This window comes from Notolabrus celidotus, chromosome 20, assembly GCF_009762535.1.
Source record: "Notolabrus celidotus isolate fNotCel1 chromosome 20, fNotCel1.pri, whole genome shotgun sequence".
NCBI classification, from domain to species: domain Eukaryota; kingdom Metazoa; phylum Chordata; class Actinopteri; order Labriformes; family Labridae; genus Notolabrus; species Notolabrus celidotus.
The window spans coordinates 12,583,669-12,609,115 of record NC_048291.1 but is presented as its reverse complement, the minus strand read 5'-3'; the positions used below and the strand labels follow the sequence as shown (position 1 = coordinate 12,609,115).

The 25,447-nt window shown below is 41.8% G+C and overlaps 2 protein-coding genes across 3 annotated transcripts in view; one reads left to right on the top strand and one right to left on the bottom strand.

The window, feature by feature from the left end:
* Positions 1 to 45: 45 nt before the first annotated feature.
* Positions 46 to 25,138, bottom strand: LOC117832233 (dynein assembly factor 5, axonemal-like). 2 transcript variants are annotated; one of them, XM_034711277.1, is made up of 13 exons: positions 24,561 to 25,138; positions 23,910 to 24,094; positions 23,606 to 23,730; positions 23,283 to 23,401; positions 21,498 to 21,730; positions 20,934 to 21,158; positions 16,344 to 16,487; positions 14,478 to 14,646; positions 9,813 to 9,960; positions 6,683 to 6,833; positions 4,839 to 4,995; positions 4,432 to 4,623; positions 46 to 648 (listed from the first exon to the last, which is right to left on the bottom strand). In XM_034711277.1, the coding sequence occupies exons 1-13, from the start codon at positions 25,096 to 25,098 to the stop codon at positions 503 to 505; spliced, it is 2,532 nt and encodes an 843-aa protein (XP_034567168.1). In that variant the 5' UTR covers positions 25,099 to 25,138; the 3' UTR covers positions 46 to 502. The 2 variants fall into 2 exon arrangements, with proteins under 2 accessions (XP_034567168.1, XP_034567169.1); XM_034711278.1 differs by lacking the exon at positions 24,561 to 25,138 and adding an exon at positions 24,440 to 24,493 and having other exon boundaries at positions 48 to 648.
* LOC117832238 (cAMP-dependent protein kinase type I-beta regulatory subunit) overlaps positions 25,044 to 25,447 on the top strand; it is an 82,275-nt gene continuing 81,871 nt past the window's right edge. The window contains exon 1 of the mRNA XM_034711284.1: positions 25,044 to 25,405. The gene's annotated coding sequence lies outside the window, so the exon portion shown is untranslated. The remainder of the gene's footprint in view (positions 25,406 to 25,447) is intronic.

Here is a 25,447-nt window from a genome sequence, read left to right as displayed (position 1 = left end):
TTTGATTTATTTTAATGAGATTTGTTTTTAACACAAGTCAATAGCTGTGAAATATAAAAAGCTTTTATTTTGAAGGCAAATCATATGATCCGGAGCTTTTCCCAGACTCACCAGCATCTGGAAGCAAAGGCTCTGAAGATCTGGATACAGGTACAAGCAAAAATATCTTATCTGTATAGCAGTCAAACATTGAACACAACCAAAGCACTTAAAAAATAAATGTCTTTACAAACCAAACATTTGAACCAAAGGAATGCAACATAGGTAAATTCAGAAAATAGTGAAGAAGAGATTTAGCATTAAAATGCAGATTAAAAGTTTTCATACGAATTAAAATCGGTCAAAACATCTCTGAAATAAAGACTAAGTTTCATTTTAAGAGCAACATTTTTTAAATACAGAATCTTATTATTACTCTTCTGTGCATATTGAACAGATTAACGTGAGAGACTTTTAAGGCACACTGTTCATTTCCTCTTTGTTTTTTTGGGGGTGTTTCATCTCATTCTGCTGAAGTCTCTTTTTGCAGTGAGCTGATGTGCTGAAGCAGCTGGTCACAGTACACAGGACTCCGCTGTTTGTCCCTTACTGTCTCCAACTCCTTTTTCAGGAGCGCTGGATGGACTGAGCTTCCCTTTTTCAGGATCTCTGGACACACACACAAAAAGATACAATAAACAAAGACAACAGGAGTAAGCACTCTGAGTAGAAGATAAAGGAAGACTTCTAAAAGCAGAAATACCAAAGTCTCAAAATCAAATGTTTACTAGTGTCTAATATTCAATAGTTTAAATGAGTAGATTAATACCAATGACAGACATGGTGGTTAGCTTATCTATATTATTTATTTATCAAAAGCACTTACTTATTTAAAATGGACTGTGTTTATATAACACTTTCTCTCGTTTTCTGACCATTCAAAGTACTTTTACATTATATGTCAAATTCACCCATTCACAACACATCCATGCATGTAAAGTGTTAACTTATTCCATCAGTTTTTACCTAACCCATTCACACAGATGGCACAGCCACTGGGGCCAGTTCAGGGTCAAGTGTCTTGCCCATGTGGACAGCTAGACCAGGGATCGAAGCCTCAACCCTCCGATTGAGAGGCAACCGATTCTACCACAGACCAACAGCAGCACAATTCTATTGAACCTTTCACATAAAGCTCTTCAAGAAAGCCAATACGTGGGGTGCCAGTTTGGCTTAGTGGTTACATTGCATGCCTAATGTACGTACAGGGGCTGTAGTCTTAAAAACTGGTGTCCCAGGTTTGACTCCAACCCACAACCCTTCGCCACATGTCATTCCCCACTCTGTCTTCCCAGTTTCGTACACTATCCACTGTCTTATCTTTCTGCTTGAGGGAATAAAGGTTCAAAATAAAATCTTAAAAAACAGAACGCCAATAAATGTATTACCTAAAATAACGCACTCTTTGGGCTTCATTCCTCAGGATATAATCAAAATAAGACTGCTTTGATTGCATCTTTTATATTATCTCCTGTCAGGTCAAACAAAAAATACATGTCTATTTGACCTCATGGAGTTCAAAGAGGCAGGAAGAGTTACTTGTAAATTGATAAAATGTTGCAAAGTTTTACATTGAAGGTAAGGGAAGATAATTCTTTCTAACTTGGCTGAAAGGCAGATAGACACAACAACCAAAGGGGCATTTCGACCGGAGGAACTTTACCCCGGAACTAGGGACTTTACCCCTGAACTATGTGCGTTTCAACCGACGGACCCAGGGCGAAAAAGTACTTCTGGTAGATTAACCGCAGTGTTTTTATTCCGCCCGTCGTCCAGAATAACATCACACGTGTGATTCACTTGATTTCTCTCTCTTTCATTTGTTCCATCTTTTTTGTATGTAAAAGGCAGTCATGACACCAGCAGATGGCACTAATGAGCCATCTTATCAACTTTACAGGTACATTACCATTTGTGCAATTGCCATTTCCTCCCACTAAGAGGCAATATTTCACCATTAGAATCTTTCCATCCCATCATTCCCACACTGTCTGCTGAATTTCAGAGGTGTATTGAATTACTTGAAATGCTGTCAATGGGAAATGCTTTGTAAACCGCAAAGAAAAAGTGGTGAAATAACATCACAGTGGATAAGTTAGCTCATGTAAACTCATCATCTGATACTTGCCTTTGTTCTTCAAGCAGATGGAGGGGAATTTTAGCCTTTGTGTATACTGTACTCAGCTTGGACAGAGGCGGGGCGGGGGTTGTGGGGTTTTGAATTAAGAGAGAACAAAGATGACTTGTGAGAAGTGAGTTATCGCCGTGCCAACAGCCTGTGTGATTGAGCAGGTAGCAGCCGTTCTGCCAGGACAGTGGGATTATCAGGGTGGAGGACAGGAAGAAGGAGAGAAGAGGAGGGATGAGAGGTGCTGTCCGTCATGCTGTCAGGACATGCTGCAGACATCGAGACACTTCTCAGATATTCTTTTGAAATCCTAGAAGCATAAGAATGGGATCAACTATGACAGGTACAAAGAGACACGGAAGAAGAAAGTGAAGGAGGAGGACGAAAAAAAGAAAGGTTCAAACAACGCCATGCATGAGAGTGAGGAATGCTTCCACATTTGTGGTGCAGGCGGTTGAAGGTGCTGTCAGATACAGATGATCCCTCAGCAAGATGTGAGGTCATCTCGTTTCACAAAGAGACGCTGAGCTGTCTAAGAATCTGCTGTACTTCATAAGGATCACAGTTTGAAGATCAGGCAGCACACAATGATTCATATTTATATCTTTAAACTACATAAGCCAGATATAGTGAAAGTCTGTCTGTGTGGCTTTTTGGGCTTATACACGGCAATAATGCACTTCTGCTGTTAATGGTGGAAACCTTTTTGGTAATATAGTAGATATAGATAAAGAATGATCCATTCTTACCATTAATCCCACTTTAACAGTGCAATCAGAGGTCGGTTTGATGGCTCCACAAATAATACAATGTAAAGACATTTATTTCGGCTATACAAAATTGAATTGTAGTCATCAAGAAATAAAAACACTGACCATGCATGTCTCAATATGTATATTGTATACTCTGTTCTGTGGCTCTCAAGTCATTTCTAATCGGTCTAGGGTCCAGCTGCTTAACATTCTCCAAAACACGTACAGTATGTATGATATTCTACCTCCTGCAGTCAATTTTGCAGACACCCATCACCAGTGGCAACAACAAAATTACCTTCTGCTCTTGGACAGCTTTCAAAAGCAGTCTTGCTAAGGTAGAATTCATGGTATGGAAGCTATTGCTGCATCTGGTGTGAGCATACATACTTTCTCTTCTTTTTTTTATTTTATCTCTCTTGCCTTCATGTCTAGTCATATAAGATGAGAGATCCCTTGGTGAGGCCTCACAGCACTGGCTAAGGCATCAGAGCTCACCTGCTTCCTGTCAGAAGTAATGACAGCTAACATCTATGAGAGTGGGAGAGAGTGAAAGTCCAGAGGATCTGACCACATTTCACTCAGACTTTCCACTGATGCACCAATAAGACAGCCGTGAAGCAATAGACTGTCATAGAAAACACTGGGTATTAAGGGAGGAAGGTAGACTGAGAGATGAAAGATGGAGGGAGTAAGCAGGATGGGTTTCAGGAAAGATGCAGAAAGGGGGGGGGGGGGTTGCCCATGTTGTTATCATGAGCTGGGACTTTTCAGGGTGTGAGGGAGAAATTTGCCATACACACAGGCCAATGTACCTCAGGTGAACTGTTGCTGAGTTACCAAAATAGGGACCCCCATATCTACCTGTTTAGGTCTCCTTGAGGTGGGAGCTTATCCAAATCTGGATCTGACAAGGCCCTAGGGGCTTACCCTCGCAGGGGAAACTGCTCTGGCTGCTGTTAGTGATAAGTTGTGTGGAAAAAATGAGAAAGGACTGGTTCTGGAATAAGGGCAGGGGGAATCTGTTGGCAGTGTGCCAGGTAATAATCTTGAATTTGAAAGTCCTAATTCCTCTCATCCCTTTGTGAGTGTTTCTGACATAGCAAACTGCTCTGGCAATCATCACAAAACAACAGTTTGACTATGTGTATCAGCTGAACATGTTTCAGCTTTTTATGTTCATATCACATAATCATTTAAAGTCCTACAAACCTGAGGATGTTTAACATTATGTACCGCATAACGTTATCTCTTCCTTCCCTGTCTGTCAATAGTGCATTAAAACAAAATACAAAACGTCTGCACTCTTTCCACAAAACAGTGGATATGATTAACAGTGAGAACTTCTGAAGAGTTGAGGGTGGCTATGGTAGATCGTTATATTTCTGTCCAAATGTCAAGGATAAAGCCTTATTGTTTAGCAAGGCATTACCAGAACGTGTGCATTTCACTCTGTAAAGATCTCACCATTATATCCAGGTTCAAGGTTAAAGCACCCCACCCACATCTCACCAAGTACGTGGTCCTGCACTGAGCTGTCAGAGTCATCCAGGTGCAAGAGGAGCTGCTGGAAGAGGAGCTGCAGATGAGCAGTATAGAACTCAGGGTTATAGTCTTTGGTCAGGCTGGACAGCCACAACCCGAGGGCCTGAAGAGAGACGCTGCGCACCTCCTCGCTGCTGTCATCCAGATGCTTCAGCAGCTCTGAAGAGATTTCAAAGAAGAAGAAAAAATGGATGAAAAAGACAAATTCTGTGATCCACTCTGTGTTGTGTGACAGGAGACGTTAAAATAAAGAAAAGGATTTTCTGATAGCCAGCATGCCAATATGCTAGTATTTCCACTATGCAGAATATAGTTTATGCATTTAACAGTCACCAAAAATCAGATGCAGAGCATTTGGGTGTAGTGCGATTTACCGGGGTAGATCTTGTTTAGGGCCTCAGGGTGCAGACTGGTCCCTGTGAGCTTGATTATAGCGGACAGAGAACGACAAGCATAAAGTCTGCCCATCTGAGAGTCTTCATCCAGAGCAGACAACACCAAGGGAAGCAGCTTCTCCTCCACACACAGCAGCTGCACACATAAAAGACCAGAAAACCCATTTATAACAGGTTACAGGACAAGCTCTGTGCAGGTGTTTAATAGTATTCAAACATATTTAAAGAGACTCCATTCACAAAAAAAGATTTCATGATGTTTTTTATGTGTAAATCTTTATTTCTTTCCAGTTTTTCCACAGCTGGTAAAGTGAAAATGAGCTCCTGTAAGAGGTTATGATGTAATACTACTGGGACTTTTTTTGAGGCTGCGTTATCAGGCCCACATACTTTATAATTTCCAACACCTCTTCTGAAAATACAAAACTAAGTAATCAAGAATAGCCAGGAAAAAGACCAGTCTTAATGGTTAAAGTGATATCACACTCTTGGAGAGCCTTTTCAGTATTGTTCTTCAAAATTCAGGATAATTTCTGTGTTATTATTTTTATCTAACCGAACTAAAGTGAAATATTGCCTGAGCTATGACAGATTCACATCAGGTTCGTATCAGTTTGAACAGACACGCAGGCAAGATGCCAAACTGCGGGAGTCCAGTGAAAAGCAATGTTTTCATCACACCCACAGATGAGAAACAGAGGAAATGGACAGACAAGGTGAGGCTGAGCAACAGGCCAAGAGGTGATGGCTTAAACCTCTGTCACGCCGTCTGTTTGCTATTGAAACCGTGCAAGCCAAACAGAAAAAAAAAAAGACTGAGGGGAGAGGGAGGTAAGGAGGCAGAAGGAGAAGGAAAGTTTGGCTGAGAAGTGATACGGCATTACATCAGTGACAATATGAGGGTGCCAAGTGTAACTGGAGCTGCTAATTGTTTTCACAGGGAGTGGAGAGGAAACAATGTCCATCCAAATAAAAGGCTGTTTAATTTGCTTGTGGAAATATACTCACATAACCCGCTGATGCAGTACCCATCATTACGTGTTTACTTCATCTCAACTGTAATCTCATTTTCAACCCCCACTCAGAGAACTACTGTCAGTTCTTGTCATGTGATTGGGTACAATTAGTAAAAGCTTGATTATACAATTCCACTCACACACCTAAAACGACACTCTTTTTGTCCCCCAGCTGTTTGCTTTGCCCTGTAGTGGAAAATATATGACTAGTAGAGGTGTGTGAGCCCGTTTCAGCTGGTCACTCTGGAACGTAAACACAGCCAGATGTGAGTGTGTGACAGCACGCATACTGTGACTGGGCGAAGGATCAGAAAGGCAGGTGCAAGGGCATGTCCAGGGGGATAGTTCCTACATATAACAAGAGCCCAGCACAGTGGAAGCATTGTTCCTCAGGGACAAAGGTATGTGAACCCGCTTGCCCCTGTGTACACCTGCTACCTGACATGGCCAACTCTTTTAGCCAAGGAGAGAAAACATTGCAGAAGGATATATTTCCCTAAATGGCCAAGTAGGACCGTCTATTTTGATGGGAAATGAACGCAACAGAGAAATTGAAGTAAATGTCATCTCCTGATGGATTGAAAGTACACACTACCACATCTTTCCTTTACAGCTGAGTCAATAAAAAGTGGTTCTGCAGATATGAGATCAGATGCATGTGCTACTGGAGAGCTTTCACATCCGGTGTTTGCCTCCAAGGCTCATGGGTCCCTTTGCTCCGGTTAAAATGGATAAAACACTGTGTCATGTGTCTTTGAGTAGGTTGGTGATTTGTGGATAACTTCATAGCAGTTTGTGTGTGAGTACCTGTCCAGGTGTGATGGCTCCTCCGTGCAGCAGTGCCAGCAGGCAGCTGAGGGCAGAGGTGCGGACGGCAGCTGCAGTCCGGCCTGCTTGCCATACCAAGTTAGGAAGCAAGATGTCACACAGGAACCTCTCTGACTCATCACGAAAATGCCTGGAAGTAGGAAGAAGGTAAAATATGAGAACAGAGGATGAGGGGAGAAAAGCATTTACCACAGGCATTCATTGATCATGTGAATTTCTGAAACACATTGTAAACACAGGCACTTTCCCACACTTGTTCTAAGGCAAAAAAAGGTGGGGGTGAGGGAGAACAGCAGGCAAGGGCTGCAACATCTGGGTGTCCTTTCCTTTTCTCTGTTTTCCACGCTGACTTAGGTCCTCAGACATCCCCTCACACTCTACCAGAGTTGGCACTGTCCTTTCACTCCAAATCAGCCAGCTCTGGTAGCTGCCGCCAGCCTCAGGCAGCTCAGCTGGTGTCAGTTAAATTGTCATGACGTTTAAAAAGTGTGGCGTGACATTTCAGTGCCAGTAGGGGGAGACTATGTGCCACTAAAACAGCTGAGACTGCGTTCATGAGTGAGCTTAGTCTTCCCATCCTGACAGGTGTTGAAACTCATCATGATTCATGAACGACGCCTGGAGGTGGAAAAACTTATTTCCATGTTACAGTGATGCTGTCCAAAGGAAAGAAGAGTGGGATTTCACCTTTCAGTTGCATGTCTGTAAGTACACAAAGTGCCAGGAAAGTTTGTAAAGAGCACTGTGTGGATACTTGAACAATGCAGCTATCTGTGCTTCAATAATGTCAAGGAAGAAAATCTTTTTTAACAAAAGTGCTTGTAACATAAAACTAATTAAATCTCAAAAAGTGTATTCCTTTACATCGATATGATTGTTTAACCCTCCTGTTATGTTCGTTTCTCTGGAAAAGCAATAATGTTCCTGGGTCAATTTGACCCAGGGCATATTCATTTATCCAAAAGTGTCAGAACCCCAAAAAATCCCAATGCACATTTCAAAAAAAAAATCTAACTTTTAATTCCATTACTAACCATTTAAATCAAGATTTAGTCCATTGGTGTTCTTTAATTCTCACAGATCATGGTTCAATGAGGATAACTCACTCGTTTTTCATTAAAATTAATTAAACTTTTTTAAATGTACATTGGAAAGCCCTAAATATAATTACAATTGTTTTACATGACATAGATTTTTGTTTATTTTATTTTACTTTATTTTTTATTTTTATGAAGTGATGTTGATAAATTAACACGACACCTCTTCTGTCACATGCTGCCCAGATTTTTATGCTGCATTTAGTTGGTTTGGAAAGCATATTTTGCCTAAAATAGACTGTGAAAAGGTTCAATTTGACCCGCAACATAATAGGAGGGTTAAAGGATTATTCTTCCAAACTGTATTATGGTGACCTGATATTAGAAAATATCGGTTCTGTTATTGTGTGTGGTTTAAAGCTTGCCAATTTGTCTTAAAATTTAAATTTAAAGTTTTAAAATCATATTAAAGAGGTTGCTTTATACAAAGTATCTTTGAGTACTTCACTGCAGGATAATTTTTGATACGCACATGTGTCAAAAAAATCTGAAAAGTGTGAAAAAAAAAAAAAAATACAGAAGTGTTAGATTTTGGAATAAGACTAAAGAAGGATGCCTTGCTCTGTCCACACAAGCATGAAAGTGCACACATTCATCCCTCCTGTGAAAAGTGTATGGTTTTAGCCTGCCACATCTCTCACTTCACCTTCTACTTAAATTTCACATCCCTCTTTTTAATCACAGCTCACAGCCCCACATGAAACAAAGACATTATGCGTGTGTGTCTGTGCGGATGAAAGGCACATGCTTGTACACAAACTTACTCTCCCTTTCTGCCGTTTCTATTATATGCTCTCCCTTTCTGCCTGTCATTATGTCATTATGAGAGAAGAGGTTTTCTCTATAACTATCATTGTCCTCTTGATGACATGAGGTGTGTGTGGGGGCTTTAATTTGTTGAGCAAAAATTAGGACATAAATCATGAATGGAGGTATAAGATGAGTGTGAATGGAGTTATCACCGCACAGCCCCACATACTGTGTGGTAAGTTAAGCATTTGTTTGAAATCTTTTGAAGATGTAACATGATGTGACAGTAGTGTGATTACCAGAGGTGTAGCTGAGGAATAAGAGAAGTGTTTGGCAGTACAGGTGGCCATGGGAGTCGATAAGAGACAGAGACTTCTTTTGTTTAATGTGGGTATTTAAGGATAAAATAATCTGATGAAAGCTGAAAACAAAGTTCCAGTGTCCACATTTCTGGAAAAATGTTTTTGGCTTCAGAAAACTTCCTGTTGTTTATAAAACATTTTTCACTGATATAGGATAGTACTATCTCTTGTCTTCTTTACACCGCTGTGCTCACTTCAAAGGCACTTCTACAGCACACAAAGATTATCAGCCTATCCCTCAAATTAACCACTGGAAGGGCTAGGGTCAGTTACACACAGCACAGATGTCTCTATGGCAACCCTGTGGGCAAGGTTTGTCTTTCGGATGGACGGCAGCAGCTGCTGGGATCGCTGGGATCTGGAGAGGGCCTCCTGCTCAATGCATTCCCTCAGATTAGAGCTCCAAACCCCCAGGCTGAAGGCTGCACAGCTGAGGGTGCGAGGGGAGACCATCGAGGGTGAGAGGGAAGGGGGGACACCGAGAGGGGGTAACCTTCAAATGGGAGCTCCTCCTTTCCTTCATCTTTCCTCAGTCAGTTACAATTCAGATGTGTTGTGAAACCGCGATGAAGCAATTCAGACATAATGTGCTCCGTCTTCATCAGGCAAAGAAATGATTAGCTAAATTGAGTTAGTCCCACTGATACTCTCAAAGAGACTTGGGAACTCAAATAGGACAGTTTGGGGAGACTTTGTGTGGGCTTTGTCCTATCTAAACAAAGATAAATGGAGTCACACCTGATATATATCAAACAATATGACCCTACATATTGAACCACAAGTTGATCTGCCTTGTGTGGCCTTCACATTGACTTCAACAGAAAAGCTTATTTCATGAGTTAAGTTGATTTGTGTGTCTGGGATGTGGATTTGAGAAGAGCATGTGCGTATCCCTCTCACCCTTGGGAATCCAATGTGTTGGCTGCATTCAGTAGCAGCTTAGCGAGCATCATGAAGACGCTCATCCTCATCTCTGTGTCTCTGTCTGGTTGGAGGCAGCTACGGAGCAGAGGCATCAGCTGGCTCAGAAACTCCCCGATCACTGGACCTATGACACAAACATACATTTGAAGCATTACTTTGGGGATTTTAGAGGGCATCATACAGTATACAGAGTACATAGAGAAAGCTATAGTGGGGACAAAATTGGTTTTCATGAGTACACAGGTCTCAAAGTTTAGCAAGGATTGGTGCAATTATATGGTCTTTGTCTTAGCCACTAGACCAGGGGTTCCCAAACTTTTCCACCGGTGACCCCCAAAATATAGGTGCCAAAGACTCGTGACCCCCACTGTCCCTCAAAGTGATTTAATGTGGCTTCATTTAGCTGGTCTGCAGAAAATGACCCTACCTATATGAGCATGTGGCTGTTTCTTGTTCCTTTATGAATTAACCTACTGCTACTGATGCTTTTGATAATTAACTGTTCACTAACCCTAAACTTAGGGGTCATCTGGTAAAAAGAAAGGTAGAAAACTCATTACATTTTCTATTTTCAAGGTTTTATTTCAAGTTTAGCTACTATTTTTTTCCCGATATTCTTTACTATGATGGGTAAAATTTACTATTTTTGTCAACTTTTGTCATTCAACTTTTGTATTGGATTTTTTCAGTATTTCTTTGTTCCCCACAAGTTAACAAATTATATATAAGTAGCACAAAACCAACAAAGAGAAGAAAAATTAAATACAAAAAATAAAGAAATAATAATAATTAAGAGTACAAACAAAAAGGAAGATAACTTAAGAAAGCAAGGTAAAAAATAAATAAAGGGTAATAATAAATATTTTTTAGATAACTTTAAAAAAAAAACGTTCAGGAAGACATCTCATGACCCCACACTAGTGTCTGGCGACCCTCCAGGGGGTACCGACACACTTTGGGAAACCCTGCACTAGACCACTGCTTCCACTGTTGCAACATTATTATGTTCTGATTGAACTCCAATGTTGTGATTTTCTGCTCACCTCAGATCATTGTCACCTCAGCAGTGCTTATACCTGGGGCCAAATGTCTCCGTTTAATTCCATAACCGGTCATTTTCAGTCTTAACACTAAATATCAAACATATTCCTAAAAGACGTCTTCTGTTTTCTAATAGGAGATTTATTGAGTTTCATTTATGTAGCTTCTTCATTCCCAATCAATCCTTCCTAGTCTGGAGCAGCTGTCCCATGAACAAGAAAAGGTCTTCACAGTCAGAGAGACTCAATAAACAGGTGAGAGAGTGACAAAGAGCTCTGAGTATATGACGCATAAGAAAAGTCTTTGTGTGACAGAGAATTTCTATAAAACAGTCTATTATAGGAAAATGAGAAACTCGCTGTCAGAGTATTCCCAGTTACACTCTTGCCCACTCACCCACCCACCGAGTCTGACAGCATGTTTACAGAGCTTTATATAGTAATCTGCATGCATGTGTAACAAGTGATAAGTGTCCATGCCCTGCTTGGACTCAGACATAAGAGGAGACAGAGGAAATCCTGAGACTGCCCTAGGGTGGTGGAAAACATCATAAAGAGATACTGGCAAACAAAAACAGAGACCTATTCAATGGGAATGTGTGAATCAAAGGGCGTTAGAGGAAACTTTGCACACTGACTAAGGGCACAACAAGGCAGCAATTGGAAATTTCACTACTCTATTTACTATTCTGAGACAGAGAGTGGGATACGAAAAGGTTACAGATTATTTCTGTTTAAAAAAAAACCCAGACAAAGTGTGACAGGAGCTGATGAGTAAGCAAAATGACCAATTCTCGCTTGTCAAATTAACTGCCGGCAATTGTTCAGCAGATTGAGGATTTCCCTTGAATCATGCAACATCAAACAAAGTAGCAACATGCTGTCTGTGTCCCCTGCCTGTGTAAAGGTCTTAAGTCCTCTTGCTAGGCTAAATTTGTAGGAATGAAAAATCTGGAGAAGCCATGAGTAGCATTGAACATGTGAAAACAAAATGCACACATCACTAACACATAAAGAGCTTCAAAGTGGCCTTGATCCAGGGGAAGGTCAAGAGCAGGCGGCTGGGGTGCCGTTTGATGTAGTGACCTGCATGGGGATCACTAAGTGGACTTAGGATGGACTGGTCAGTTAGCCGTGGGAGTGTATGTGAGAGTCTGTGTGTGTGTGTGTGTGTGTGTGTGTGTGTGTGTGTGTGTGTGTGTGTGTGTGTGTGTGTGTGTGTGTGTGTGTGTGTGTGTGTGTGTGTGTGTGTGTGTGTGTGTGTGTGTGTGTGTGGATTAGAGGGGTATCCAACTGCCCCGTCATTTAGGAAAAGAGGGAAGGGAGGGAGAAAGAGTGGCACATGGGGGTGCTGATGATGGAGGATTATTTGGTATAAAGAGAGGTATAGTGAAGTCTCAGCACCAAAGACAGGGTCATAGCTTTTTAACCCACTGAAACACACACAGACGCGCAGACACAAGCACAGACTAACCCCTCTAGACAAGTCTCAGACACAGTGGCTGACTGACAAGCTGAGGGAGAGTCAGGGATTTGCAAAGATCAGTAAGCCACTGGTGCTAATGACAGCCTTGTCTTTCTCTGTGTGGCCGTGTTTGACCATGACCCTCTCTGCTTGGATAAACAAAATACTAATATCAAATTCCTTTGTGTTTTTCTGAGGGTCACTGATGGGGATTTATCAAAAATAAATGATACATTCAAAGACCAGAAAGAGACACCAGCTGAACAAAACTGTTTTTGTTAGAGTCTCTTCGATAGTGACGGTGTAGACCAAGTTCTTTTAATTTCCTGTGTTGAGTTTTAACATCTTATTTTACCTCCAGTGTTTCCTCATTAAGATATCATGAGAGCGTTTCCTAAGTTCGTTCTGCAACTTCTTTTTTATTTTACTTTTATTGTTTTTATTGTTTTCATTACTATTGTTGCATATATTGCGTTCTTAACCTTAGGATTGTGGGTTGGGTTTGGGGTCGGGTTGGGGGTGGGATCTTTTCTTAATTTATTCTATTTTAGGTTGTTTTTATGTACAGCACTTTGTGTTACAATGCTATTGTATGAAAAGTGCTTTATAAATAAAGTTTGATTGATTGAAACAGCAAACATGTTTCTGACAAGCGGCAAACTCCGGTCTCAAACGATGAAGCCAATGCGGAAGTGCTATAAACTGCAGTACATCGAAAATCCGCTTGAGGCTGGCTGCAGAAACACCGGAAACTACATAGATATGAATGGGAAAAAGACGATCTTTGCAGCATTAATAAACATGTTTACAGCCTGGTTCAAAAAACGGCTTGGCCCTATGAAGCTAATCTCTCTAATGGCACACACTGTACGGGGGGTGAATTTTTTTCTAACGTGACGGTTCAGAAGATATTAGGATTACGAGTTTTCACACAGCCATTGGCTAAGAGGCTCACACTACGTCACACTCTGCCTGGTTGAGTTCCGCATTACCAATATGGCTGCTGCCGTCGATTTGCTTCAAAACAGCTCTCAGGAACAGATGGGTGACGTCACGGATACTACGTCCATATTTTATACAGTCTATGGTTTCTGACCACTCAAAGTGCTTTTTACACCACGAGTCACACTCACCCATACACACCACATTCACACACTGATGGCAGAGGCTGCTATAGTAGGGATCCATCATATTCATATGCATTCACACACCACTAACTGTGTCACTGGGAGAATTTGGGGTTCAGTGTCTCGATCCAAAGACACCTTAGCATGTGACTGTGGGAGCTGGGATCAAACCTTGAGATAACAGACTACCACTGAGCCACAGCTTGCCTACACGCACTTGAGAGGCATGTAAAACTTTTGATGGGGGCATCTCTCTCACCTTTCTCCCTAACCCAAGAGTCACTGGGTCACCAGAGGATCAAACTGACCCAGTGTTTCTGCTCTTCTCTTTCTGGCTTAGTTTGTTGGTTTGGTGCTTTTGTTGTTTGAGCTTTGAACACCAGCTGAACAAAACTGTTTTTGTTAGAGTCTCTTTGATAGTGACGGTGTAGACCAAGTTCTTTTAAGAATAAGACATACTTAATTCCCAAAGGGGTAATTCACTTTGTTCACTCTGTTTTTGAACATGCCACACACATAGGTCAGAAATGCACCTTTGCAGATACAGGATCCTATGGATATGCTCTGATGGAGAAACATCAAAGTGAGGGGGCTGCACATAAACGAGCGCTTTGAGCATTTAGGGGTTCAGTGCATTGCTAAAAGGAAAGCAAACTGGCAACTCTCCAGCAACCAGTCCTAATCACTATACCATGGTCTGTTCAGGGACTTGAACTGGCAACCTTCTGGTTCAAAAGCCAACATGTGCATGAGCAAGCTGAGAAAACAATGGCTTCATAAAGCAATCTTTAATAAACATGACATGGATGATAGACTTTCACCAGCTTGTCGAGGTGAAATGGAGCAGAATGATGATGGATGTAGTGATTTTCTCATCATTAACAGGTGCTTTCTCAAAACATTCCTTTATTTCTTCCACCATAATTGTGTCTCTATTTGAGCAAACTTCTGCACCTGCTGTGTAATTTGGCAACGTCTTGTGGAAAAAAAAAAAATCTTCACGTCTCACCTGATTGTGTGACTATGACATGCAGTTGAAGTCTCTGCGGGGAGTAACTGGACCAGGCGTTGACTGAGGCAGACAGCCAGTCCAGCAGCTGGCCCATATGTTGTCTATAGAGCTCCATCACCGACTCCAGGCCCTGCACCTTACGCAACAAGTGTACACTCTCCACGGCCTGGGAAGGACAGGGATAGGTGGAAGACAATCATTTTAACACATTTTATCTGTAATATTTTGATTTAAAAAAAGACTAAAAGACAAAGAAGAAATGTTGTAGGTAGAGTTTATGCAAAGTAAATGAGAAAGACTGAAGGCAGTGCTAAGAGCGTTGTGTTTTAGTTGTGATTTAGTTGTGATTTTAACAATTACAGTTGTTTTCTTGTAATTTCAGAAACTCTTCACACACACGGGAAGTAACATCATGTGAAGCCATGGGAAGAACAACAGAGCAGACATTACAAGGTCTTACACATAAAACCACTTAGAAACAAAAACTCTGACAGATACACAGGATGTCACAAAGACACAGGAACCGACAGAATCCCCTTCACACAAACACATATGTACACGAACACATATACACACATATACACACACATACACACACATACACATACATACACACACACACACACACACACACACACACACACACACACACACACACACACACACACACACACACACACACACACACACACACACACACACACACACACACACACACACACACACACACACACACACACACACACACACACACACACACACACACAGCAATAAAGCTGAGCAGGGAGGAAAGGGCAAGAATGAGAGATAGGAGAGTAAATAATTAGTTGACTCTTTAGGGCAGGGGAACTGACCTTAAGGGCACTTCATAGCTCCCTTCATAGTCCCTCAGGGACACACAGGGACAGAGACAATGTCTGAGTCACAGATCGGCCCCTTCAGAAGCGAGCTACACAACCCTGAGCTGTCCACTGATGGGAAAGCCATGCCCCTATTCTGGGAATCAGTGTATTGCTTTTCCTCTGGGTCCGGGAATGCCCAAGGCCATTCTCACCCTCCCTCTCTATTTCTTAATCCATTCCTCTCATCTCTCCTCCAGCTTTGCTCTCAGTCTGGACTTATGGACCGATGCAGACACACATAAACTAACACACAAACACTGGTGGTCTGTGTGGTGTCTAGTAAGGATTGGTGCCAATGACTTCCCGCTCCTTTCCCTGTCATTAACCTCCTACGGCGACAAGCAGTGAGGCGACACTCTTGCCTCAGATACTGATGGCTCAACTTGTCGCTGTTTCTGGTGCATTTTGCGGTTGACCACAACATAAAAGCTTGCTGCTTCCAAACCATTTGGGCTGCAGTGGCCGGTAGGAGGCATTATAGAGCCACAAATGGGGGCTGAGCCAACGACACACACCTGTTATGAAACACAACTCATCCCTATAAAAGATTTTTGTTCGTTTTTTTCTGTTTATCTGTTATTTTTCCCCTCCATCTTTTGGACACCTCCTTTCTCTAAAGTCTGGATTTAAAGTTCAACTCCAAAGGTGCAATTTCAGCTCGCCTGGCTAAGTGGGTAATTATACTGTTAGCCATGCCCACTTTGAACTCATACCAAAGCTCACATTCTTCAAATAGCTTCCTTTCTTCATAAAACTTGCCCACCTTTATAGTAAAAATGATGGAAAAGTAAAAAATTTAACAGGGAGAAATTACAAAAATGTGCCACACAAGAACTGAAATGAATTATTTACACAAGGTGGAAGGCTGGTACAACAGCACAGAAACAAAGTAGGGGTGGAGTTTCAGACAAGATGGATCTAAAATTGCATTTCATACTGTTAAGTCGGAGTGTTTTCTCACCTTTTCACTGAGAGGTGGATCGGTAGAGAGGCTCTGGACAGTGACCAGCACCTGCAGCAGCTGCAGGCTGACTGAGCCACAGTCTGACTCACACTGACAGAGAAGCACATCCACACTCTCCAACAACTGCTCCAAGTACATGACCTGTGAGAAGGGGGAGAAGTATTTTAAGTTGTCTGGTTTATACCAGATGGGAGTCCCGTGGGAAGGAATTTGGAAGGAATGATCATTCCATAAACTGAAGAACTCAACTAAACTTATTTATATAGCACCTTTCATACATAAAAACATGAAGCCCAAAGTGCTTCACAGAATAACAGAGAGACAGAAAACAACAGCAATGGTAAAATTATAAAAGGCAGGATTATGAATAAAATACTTAAAAATAGAATAAAATCAATACAGTAAAATTAATAAAATAATTAATAGTGGAAAGAAAAGTTAAAAATGAGGTAGCGTTAACAAGAAGGTGAATACAAGAAGTAAATGGATAAATAAATAATTAAATAAGATAAATATATCTTAAAGCAATGATTTAAATAATAATGATTAAAATACTAATACAAATAATAAAAATATTAATGCAGTCCAGGGATAAAAATAAATTACTCCAAATTAAAAGCTAGATAAAAAAGGTAAGTCTTAAGTCTACTCCCCTGAGAGCTCACAGTTTTAATGTCCAGAGGCAGAGAGTTCCACAGCTTAGGGGCGTAAAAACAGAAAGCTCTCTGGCCGGTGCTTGTGTGAGACACACAAGGAACATTTAAAAGGGAAGCATTCGAGGACCTTGGTGATCGGGTTGGAACATAAAAATGACAGGAGATCAGTGATGTATAGAGGAGCAAGGCTGTTAAGAGCTTTAAAAACAAGTAAAATAACTTTAAAATCAATTCTAAAAGAAACGGGGAGCCAGTGCAGAGTTTGCTCACCTCGAGCAACAGCAGTTTGCAGTCTGTCATTAGTGTTGGATTGTGGGGGGAAGATTGAGAGGGGAGACGGAAGATGCAAGTGTGTGAGTGAGAGAGTATGAGCTTTTATATTGGGAGTGTTGAGAGCCGAGTAAAGTGCTCTCGAGGTGTTTGCCTCGGCCTGGTGACGGGGAGAAATATTTAATGCAACCTCCTCATGTTCCACTGCTAAAAAAATATAAACATAAGCCTGACTTGAAACTACTAAAGCTCTATCACTAGGGGGCGCATTATCTTTCCACCTATTTGAATAGCTGTTGAGCAGCACAGCTTCAGAAGAATCTGGAGTGAGAACAATTGTTAAGTCAAGTAAAGATGCTCAAAGTGTTAACAAAGCCAGGGCTTGTTGAGAGGAAGGAGAGCTGAGGGACTTTCAGTCTGCAAATGTTTGCAATAGAGTTTTGAGCACACAATGGAATGAACTTGTTCATGAGTCCAGGGTGTTGGTTAAATGAGTGAGCACAATATTTGCTTCCATGTAGCCCAGATTAACAACTGTGATTTAGCCACATTAATAAGAGCTCCACAGCTTTCCCGCTGCAACGTGGAACCTTGTTTGAATGAATTCCTCCAGTCATTGATAGGGGAAATCCCGGCTCAGGGCCTTGTCATTCACAAGCCCATAAAAACAGCAGTGAGCAGGGAGTAGTGGAAATAACGTGACAAACAGTGGCAGACACACACACATTAGAGTACACATACACAGACTAACATGTTATACATTCTTAGAAAACAACCATTAGGGCTGGCCAAGAAAGGAAAGAGGGAGAGCGGAAAAAGTGTAGCAGTGTAATCACTATGTGGACACCTGGAGCCGGGAGAGATACACCTGGTTTCATTGGCCTGGGCACGCTCAGGGGGCCTTGTTACACAGTGTGTGCATCTGTCCACCACTGGATACATCAATTACAAAAACACACACGCACACACAAGACTCCTCTTTAAGGAGCCGTACCAGGCGATGAATTCCTATCCAGTTGGGAGCCCACCAACCCCACAGCTACTGATGTTGCCAAGGCAACATGAAAACAAACAGTAAAGGTGCAGCATATGCTGATGCGTTGCAGTCAGGTAAAGATAGCTATCCTGCCTTTCTTCTCCTCTCTTCATCTGTCATTCAGTGAAGGAGGGAGCAGTGTGCTGCTGTCACTCATGACAAAGCGCAGGCACGTAGGAGATAGGCTGATGTATGGCTGCATGTTTGTGTATTCAGCAAAATGTTGGTAGTTGTGACATGAGGGCTGAAGCTTCTCCAAGCACAGACAAAATGAGAAGACACAGAGCTTTCTTTCCTCCCTGTTCTTCCTCTGTTGATATATTTCACTGTTAAAAAGTTAAAAAGTAAGCATAAAATTTACTGTTCGCCTCTTCCTCTCTCTTGTACCTGACTTTACCAATTTGATCCAACCCTGCAGATAATTTGATGGCCCTGTCACCATGGTAAACCACAACACAGTGACACACAGCTGTGTAAGGTGTGTAGGGATTAGCTAATCCTCTGTGGAATAGATCTTTAAGAAGAGACCCTTTTATGATTCATAAGCAAACACCTCATATAAACTGCACAAGGTACCTCAGGATACAGTGGCTTCTCTGACCAACAGCTCGCCTTTCATGTTCCCTCAAACCCCTGACATCATCTTCAATTTAAGTCCAATATTTTTACTTTTAACTGAGCATCTGCCATTTATTTTTGTTCGCCGTCTCTTTCCCTGAAATACTGAAATAAAGAAACGAAAACAGTGACTTGAAAGAGTTGGGGAGGCTAAGTTGTACAGAAGTATCATATATCAGATTCCAAATCTTCAGCATGTAGCCCAAACTCCCCACTGAGCCCTGCAGTTCCCCTTGCCTCTGTTCACTTTGATGATTATTTATGTTTAATTTCTGAACAGGCCTCTTATGTCCAAGTCAAACGTAGTTTTTTCATTCTCTCAGCCTTTGGTTAAAGTGGCACATAACTCTCTTACGTTGGATCTGTTAAGTTCTAAAAGTACCTCATTTAAAAAAAGTAAAATATAATAAAACAAAGGGTCAGCTACTTCCATGCCTTTGTTGTTTGTGTGTCTGCAAGTTATTAAACTATTATCAAACACAGGTAAATCAGCCCCGTATGGAGGATCTGAGAGAAAGCTCAACATTTTGGGCTGGGAGAGTGCAGTGAGTGTGTGTGCTGGGTCAGTATTTCAGAACAGAGACAAACAGGGATGCAGGTGCTCTTGTCTACAGCAGTGTTATTTACAGCTACATGGTGATTTGGCCCTGCTCCCTCTAATGAACCCTGCCTGTTGTTGAAGAGTGTTGCAGGTGCTTTGTCTGGGTGAGCTCTAACTTTTGACCTCAGAAAAAGAGACTGAAAGAATGGCAGAGAGAGATAGATGAAGAAACAGACAGAGAGGAAGCAGAGGTCTGCCTCCATCTGTGTGACAATGTTGACCGTCTCGTCCTGTTAGTTCTCTTTCTGGGTGACCCCGCCGGATAGCAACAAGGGAGGACAGAAGGGGTCAGCTTTCCTCCCCATTTATCACCGGCCTTGACCAGGGAGGCTTTGAAACTTCAGGGATTTTTTTTAATGGCGTGGCTGGGCCACAGCCTGTGCTGGGACCTTACACATGGCTATAAAAAAAACAAAGACTATGCACTGCCTCCTCTGCTAAGAGAGGTCAGAGAAGCCATGAAGGGGTCACGTGAAATTAGTGGATTTTTGTTATTTTTGTCCCAGGGAGGAAATTCTTCAAGGCCTCAGTGGGAAAGGGGTGGGGTCATGGGTATAGGTGAGTCAGTTATACGCCAAGATCAGAAAATAGCTCTCTGCCAGACACATTTTATTTTGATTCTAAAAGGGAAATATATTTGGTAACAGAGGAAAGGAGATGGAAAGTGTCTGCTATGGACTTGATGTGTTTTTATCCACTGGGAGACTATTATTTACTGAGAAAAACAAAAGGCACTCTTATATCATACTTGCTCCGTAACAAAAATAAAGACATTTCAACAAATGTCGGATTTGAAAATCCTGTGTGGCCTGAGTGTTACTTTTGTAGGATCCTTATTGTGGAGAATTACTCAACAGCAAACCTCATGAACTCACTGTGTACTGTAGTGCTACTGAAAAAGACTCTTCAACTAGAGCCCTTTTAAATAGAAATTGTATCATATCATGAAACCTATTTACATAAGCGACAAATTAGGCAAGAAATATGCAGTTTGACTGCTATACTGTCACTGCCAAAAATAAGAGCATAAATGGTACACAGGGAGAGTTGAAAATGACCTGCTATGAGACTGCCAAGATCACCTAACAAGACTGGAAAAGAAAAACAGCTGGTGCACACAGGTCAGGAAGGAAAATCAAGACATAGCAGACACGGCAGAAAAACCCTGGCAGAGATGTCATCAAAACACATCTGACTTTCATGTTTTACTCTTTTTTACTCTTTCGCTTTCAATAGTAAACTTCTGTGGTGTTGTTAGCCAGCTGAGGGCATGCAGCTAACAATAGTGGGAGAATACTATGTATATATGGGGTGGATGACATTACTTGCAATGAGCAGTTATTTTTATGTAAACTGGTTAAAAAAACAGGTGAACCAAAATCTATACCAAGCTTCTCTCTGCTGACCTGTTGATATTCCTGGCAGACGTCTGGCTGGGCCATAGTGTTGGCGATCTTTTCGAGATGCGGTTTAAGGAGAGGTCTGGGGCAGCCTCCAAGCATAGAAGCCAGCACTGTGAGATGGGCCCAGGGGTGAGAGGAAGAGGAGGGGGTTGTCACATGATCCAGCAGCAGCTTGAGGAAGACGTCAGGAGGGACAAAGGTCCCCAAGAGCTTAGCAGCAGCCAGGCACTACATGTGGGTTACAGAGTAAAGAGAGACAAAGAGGCAGAGAGAACAAGAATAAGAACAAGAAGTCAATTTTAGACATCTACAGATCCACAAAAGAGATGTATAGAACTCTCCTTTGATAACAGGTACAGTCCAAGTCCTTGAGGCCTGCTTGAGTCCATATTAGGAACATACTCAAAAATGCTGACTAACATCTCAACAGATGTATTCTAAAGTTATTTTAACTGGTAATAACTGAAATAACACACAACACTCGTATTGTGTACGTACAGAATTGGCACTATAAAAAGAAATAACATAACACCCTGGTAATGTGATTACTGGCCTGTCAGGACTCACGTTGGTAATTACGTCCCTCTCTGTGTCAGTGCAGGCCACATAGAGGGTGGCGAGGAGAGGCTGCAGATGTTGAGTGCTGTGGTCTTCAGCATGCAGCAACAGCACAGTGAGCAGCTGAGAGGTCCTGACCCGTGTGGGCACCAGCCAGTCGGTTACATCATGGGTAATGGCAGGCACCAGCCTCCCCAGGTTTCTCACCACCAGTTCTCTGCAGCCCAGCCCTGGACGCTCAACTGGAGATGAAAATGCAGATCATATTCCTCAGTTTGTGTGATTCAGGGCATTTATCTTTTGTTGTCTGGCTATGTTTCAATTTCAACACGCTGTCAACCGTTCCATTTTTATTAGAACTTTTTAATAAACTGCCTGAATACTGAATACGGCATTCAAAAAACAATACAAAATCACTGATACTTAGCTTTCTAAGTGTCTGCTGACTGATCTGCAACTCAAATCTTTTTACAATACATATTTTTTCTACAGTGGACTTGTTATAGCAGGTGTGACATTTTCTCAAATAGCCCTCTGCTTTCAAATCAAGCATCCCTCTCTCTCTTCCTCTCTGCTCCACCTTGTTCCCCTCCTTCTATAGGCACACTAATGAGGGAGGAAGAGAGGACTTAAAGGCTGCACAGATAAATCAGAGAAACACACCAGGACAAGACAAAACAAGCCCCTCTCTGGTCGTCTTTCACTGTCTGACAGTGACCTCTTCACACTGGGAGGCCCGGCAGATTTACGACAGCAAAAAAGAGAAAGACAGAAAGAGAGAGCCTCTTCCTCTCCTTTCCTTTTCTTTCCTTCTCTGTCCCCAGGCAGAGCCAGTATTCATCCACATCGTCACAAAGGTAGCTGCTCAGCATGTATAGCAGATTCCACCAAGACGCAGCGCTAAGGAACTGTACTCCTCACACACTCACTCAACCTGGTCATGGTGACCATGTTCAGGTTCACACTCCTCCCCAGGCCCCCAGGCAGATACTTATCTTTCCAAGCCAGTGCCTGCCCTGAAAGCCAAGCTGTCCAACACATTATTTTTACTTTATCTTATAACACAAGGGAGCTGTAATAAAGTGACACTATTGAATGTAAGAAGGCTGACATGATAACATTCACATTGAAGATGTACATTGTGTCAGCCAATACACCTGGAAACTTTTACAGAAATCCACACACACACCACGCCTCGGATGTTACCTGATGTAATCCCTTGATTAAATAAGACAATAAAACAATCTTGCGGGATTATAGAAAGTCTGAGTTTACACTTTAAGCTTGAACTGGAGTCCTATGCTTTTACTAAAGAGTTTGTTTTTCATCAGAATAATATGTTTAGGTAGAATGTCTTTCATCACATTTGCTCTACACGTAATCACTTCTTCTTTGCTTTGTTAAAATATAGTAATAATATATGCTAGTAGGAGCTTTACATGGCAGCAGTTGTTACTCTCAACACTGCCAACCTATTCTGCTTCCCTATTCTGTGTGTGAGATGCGGGGACAGCCCTGAAATTTAAAAGATGTGTACACATTGTTTAGGTTAGGATATTAATGCTTTAAAGCCACTGTGCTTCAAACTTTAAAAACTATAAATGCTATGAAATATATCAATATTAGCATCTCAAACTAAATCCATAAGAAAAGCAGTTTCACATGATGAGAATAGCTCTTAATTTTATCAGGAATTTAAATCTTGCAGCTCTAATGCTGAGATTATGAAGTTGCATATGAACTAGAGGAAGCATATTGAAATCTTTTGAATGTTGTGAACAGACTGTGACTAACCTCCTGGTGGGTAGAAGGGAGGTGGCATAAGGAGAAAGTCCATTTTGTCCTTTATGTCTTCCTCATTCTCCTTCTCCCATTGGGTGCCAACCTGCTTCCATAAATCAGCTGCAAGAAGTCTGAAGGATGAGAGTTGACACAATGATCTTCTAGAACATAAACAGTGTCACTTCAATCAATACAAAACACTCTTTTGAAATATCAGTGTTGTAGATATTTAAGTGATACATACTTTTAACCAGATATCCCCTGTATGAGCTCAGACAAATATTTGTATGATACTGTATTATGAGGCAAGGGAAAAAAAAGACAGAATCGATTACCTTATTTCTGGGATCTCATCAGTGATGCTGCTCAGCAGGAGCGGGATGAGTTTGTGGAAATAAGAGTATCTGTCTCTCATGTGAAGTAGCCATTCACCTACAACTACAGTCACTGCTTTTCTCACCTGAAACACACAACAGGAAAACAGAAAAATAACAGAAAAGAGGATCTAGTCAAAGGAAAAAAAACTCAACAAAAACAGACCACTTGCTTTGATTGTAAAGACCAGCAGATGCTCTGAGAGTGAAACATTTTCTAAGCAACACATACGATGACACAGTGTTAAGCTGCTTTAAACTGAACCTGTGGCGAGTCGTCGAATAGTCTCTGTGCCAGGTGAGAGAGCACGTCATCCATGTTTTTCACAGTGCCATGCTGAATGACAACCCCAGTGGCTTCGATGACAGACACCCGTACCCTGGAGTGTTGATGAGCAATCGTCTGCATCAGAGGATTAACCAGACTCTCAGCCTGGAGGTGAAAGTGCTCTGCAGAAATAAAAGACAAGCAGTTCAGTCTCTTCATTTTAGTATAATATCAATATTGAACATTTGATTAAATATATTGTTGGATTTAAGTCATAAAAAACAGTGACATTTCTACGTTTTATTCTTGTGCTCATCACTTTTATTTTTATTGACAAGAAAAAGTTGTCTAGCAATATCTGAACAAAATAAGTGAGGGCAAAGTGACGCATGTTTGTGTATTGCGTTTTATAGAGTCATCTATCATGTTCTATTACTTTAAAAAAAACATTTGAATTGCCCCAGAGTAAGAACTGTACTACTATACTAACAATTGACTTGCAGTCACAGACACTCATGATCGTCTACCTGTAGAGGAGGCCAGACAGTGCAGGAAAGCGAACTTTTCTATCGCAATCATGTCTGCGTGCCTGGAAACCATGGCAACATACCTTATCCACAACAACCAGCACAAAAACTGTTCACAAACCTGGCACAGACTTTGCGAGGCTCAGGGTACACTTGCAGCTTTGTCTTTTGACATCAGGGAAGGGGTCTACGATGGTCCTCTGCAGGATGTTGATCATTTCGTTCAGATATGGCGCTAAATGCTTCCCGCACACCTCCAGCGTCAGAGTCAGCATCTCCATGGCCGACAGACGGAGCTCCTCGGCGGGCTCCAGGATGTCTTTCTCTCCGAGCCTCTGAGCTAGACAGGGCATTACATAAGGAAGTGACTCCTCCGGTTTGGGTACACAGCGAATAAACTCACTTAACGTAGTTATTGCAGTTTCTCTGCATCTTTCCATCGGGTCTGACAGACATTTGAGGAGAGGCTTGAGGAGGGCAGAGAAAACCTCCTGCAAGACGTCACTGGAAAGTCCTTTATCAACAGTCTCCCTCTTTATTATCTCCAGAGCCCTCTTTCTTGTCGCCTTGTTGTCTTCGTTTAGACAATTTAAATGTCGAGCGAGTCCTCTCAAAACCTCAGAGGAAGCATGCTCTTCTCCAGCTGCCATCGCTGCCATCTTTGCTGTCGTTATGACAACATGTAGTTGCACGACAAACAAACGGCTGCTTTACGTTAGCCCTCGATTCAAAAAGCTCAACTTTATTAACACATTTCTTCCTTTTTGCAGACAGTCTTTTCCTTCTGTAAACACAAGGTAGGCCTACACAAGATAAACGAGGAATTCCACAGTTTTGGGGCACAGATGGACAAGGCCCTGTCCCCATATCTCTTTGTTCTTGATGTTCGGACAGACAGGAAGTTTTGGTGTGATGATCTGAGTGTTCTGACAGAGCAGAGTGATACGGAGACAGGAGTTCTGAGATGTAAGTGGGGACCAAACCATGAAGTGCTTTATGAAGTCCCTT

Bases quoted from the DNA above. Each gene is read 5' to 3' on its own strand.
- LOC117832233 (XM_034711277.1), bottom strand. From the start codon at position 25,098: ATGGCAGCGATGGCAGCTGGAGAAGAGCATGCTTCCTCTGAGGTTTTG. The intron at 21,159-21,497 runs GTGAGTCCTGAC...ACCCACATGTAG, and splicing joins AGAGGGACGTAATTACCAAC to TGCCTGGCTGCTGCTAAGCT. The intron at 649-4,431 runs GTGAGATGTGGG...GTGTGTGTCCAG, and splicing joins AGTGCAGGACCACGTACTTG to AGATCCTGAAAAAGGGAAGC.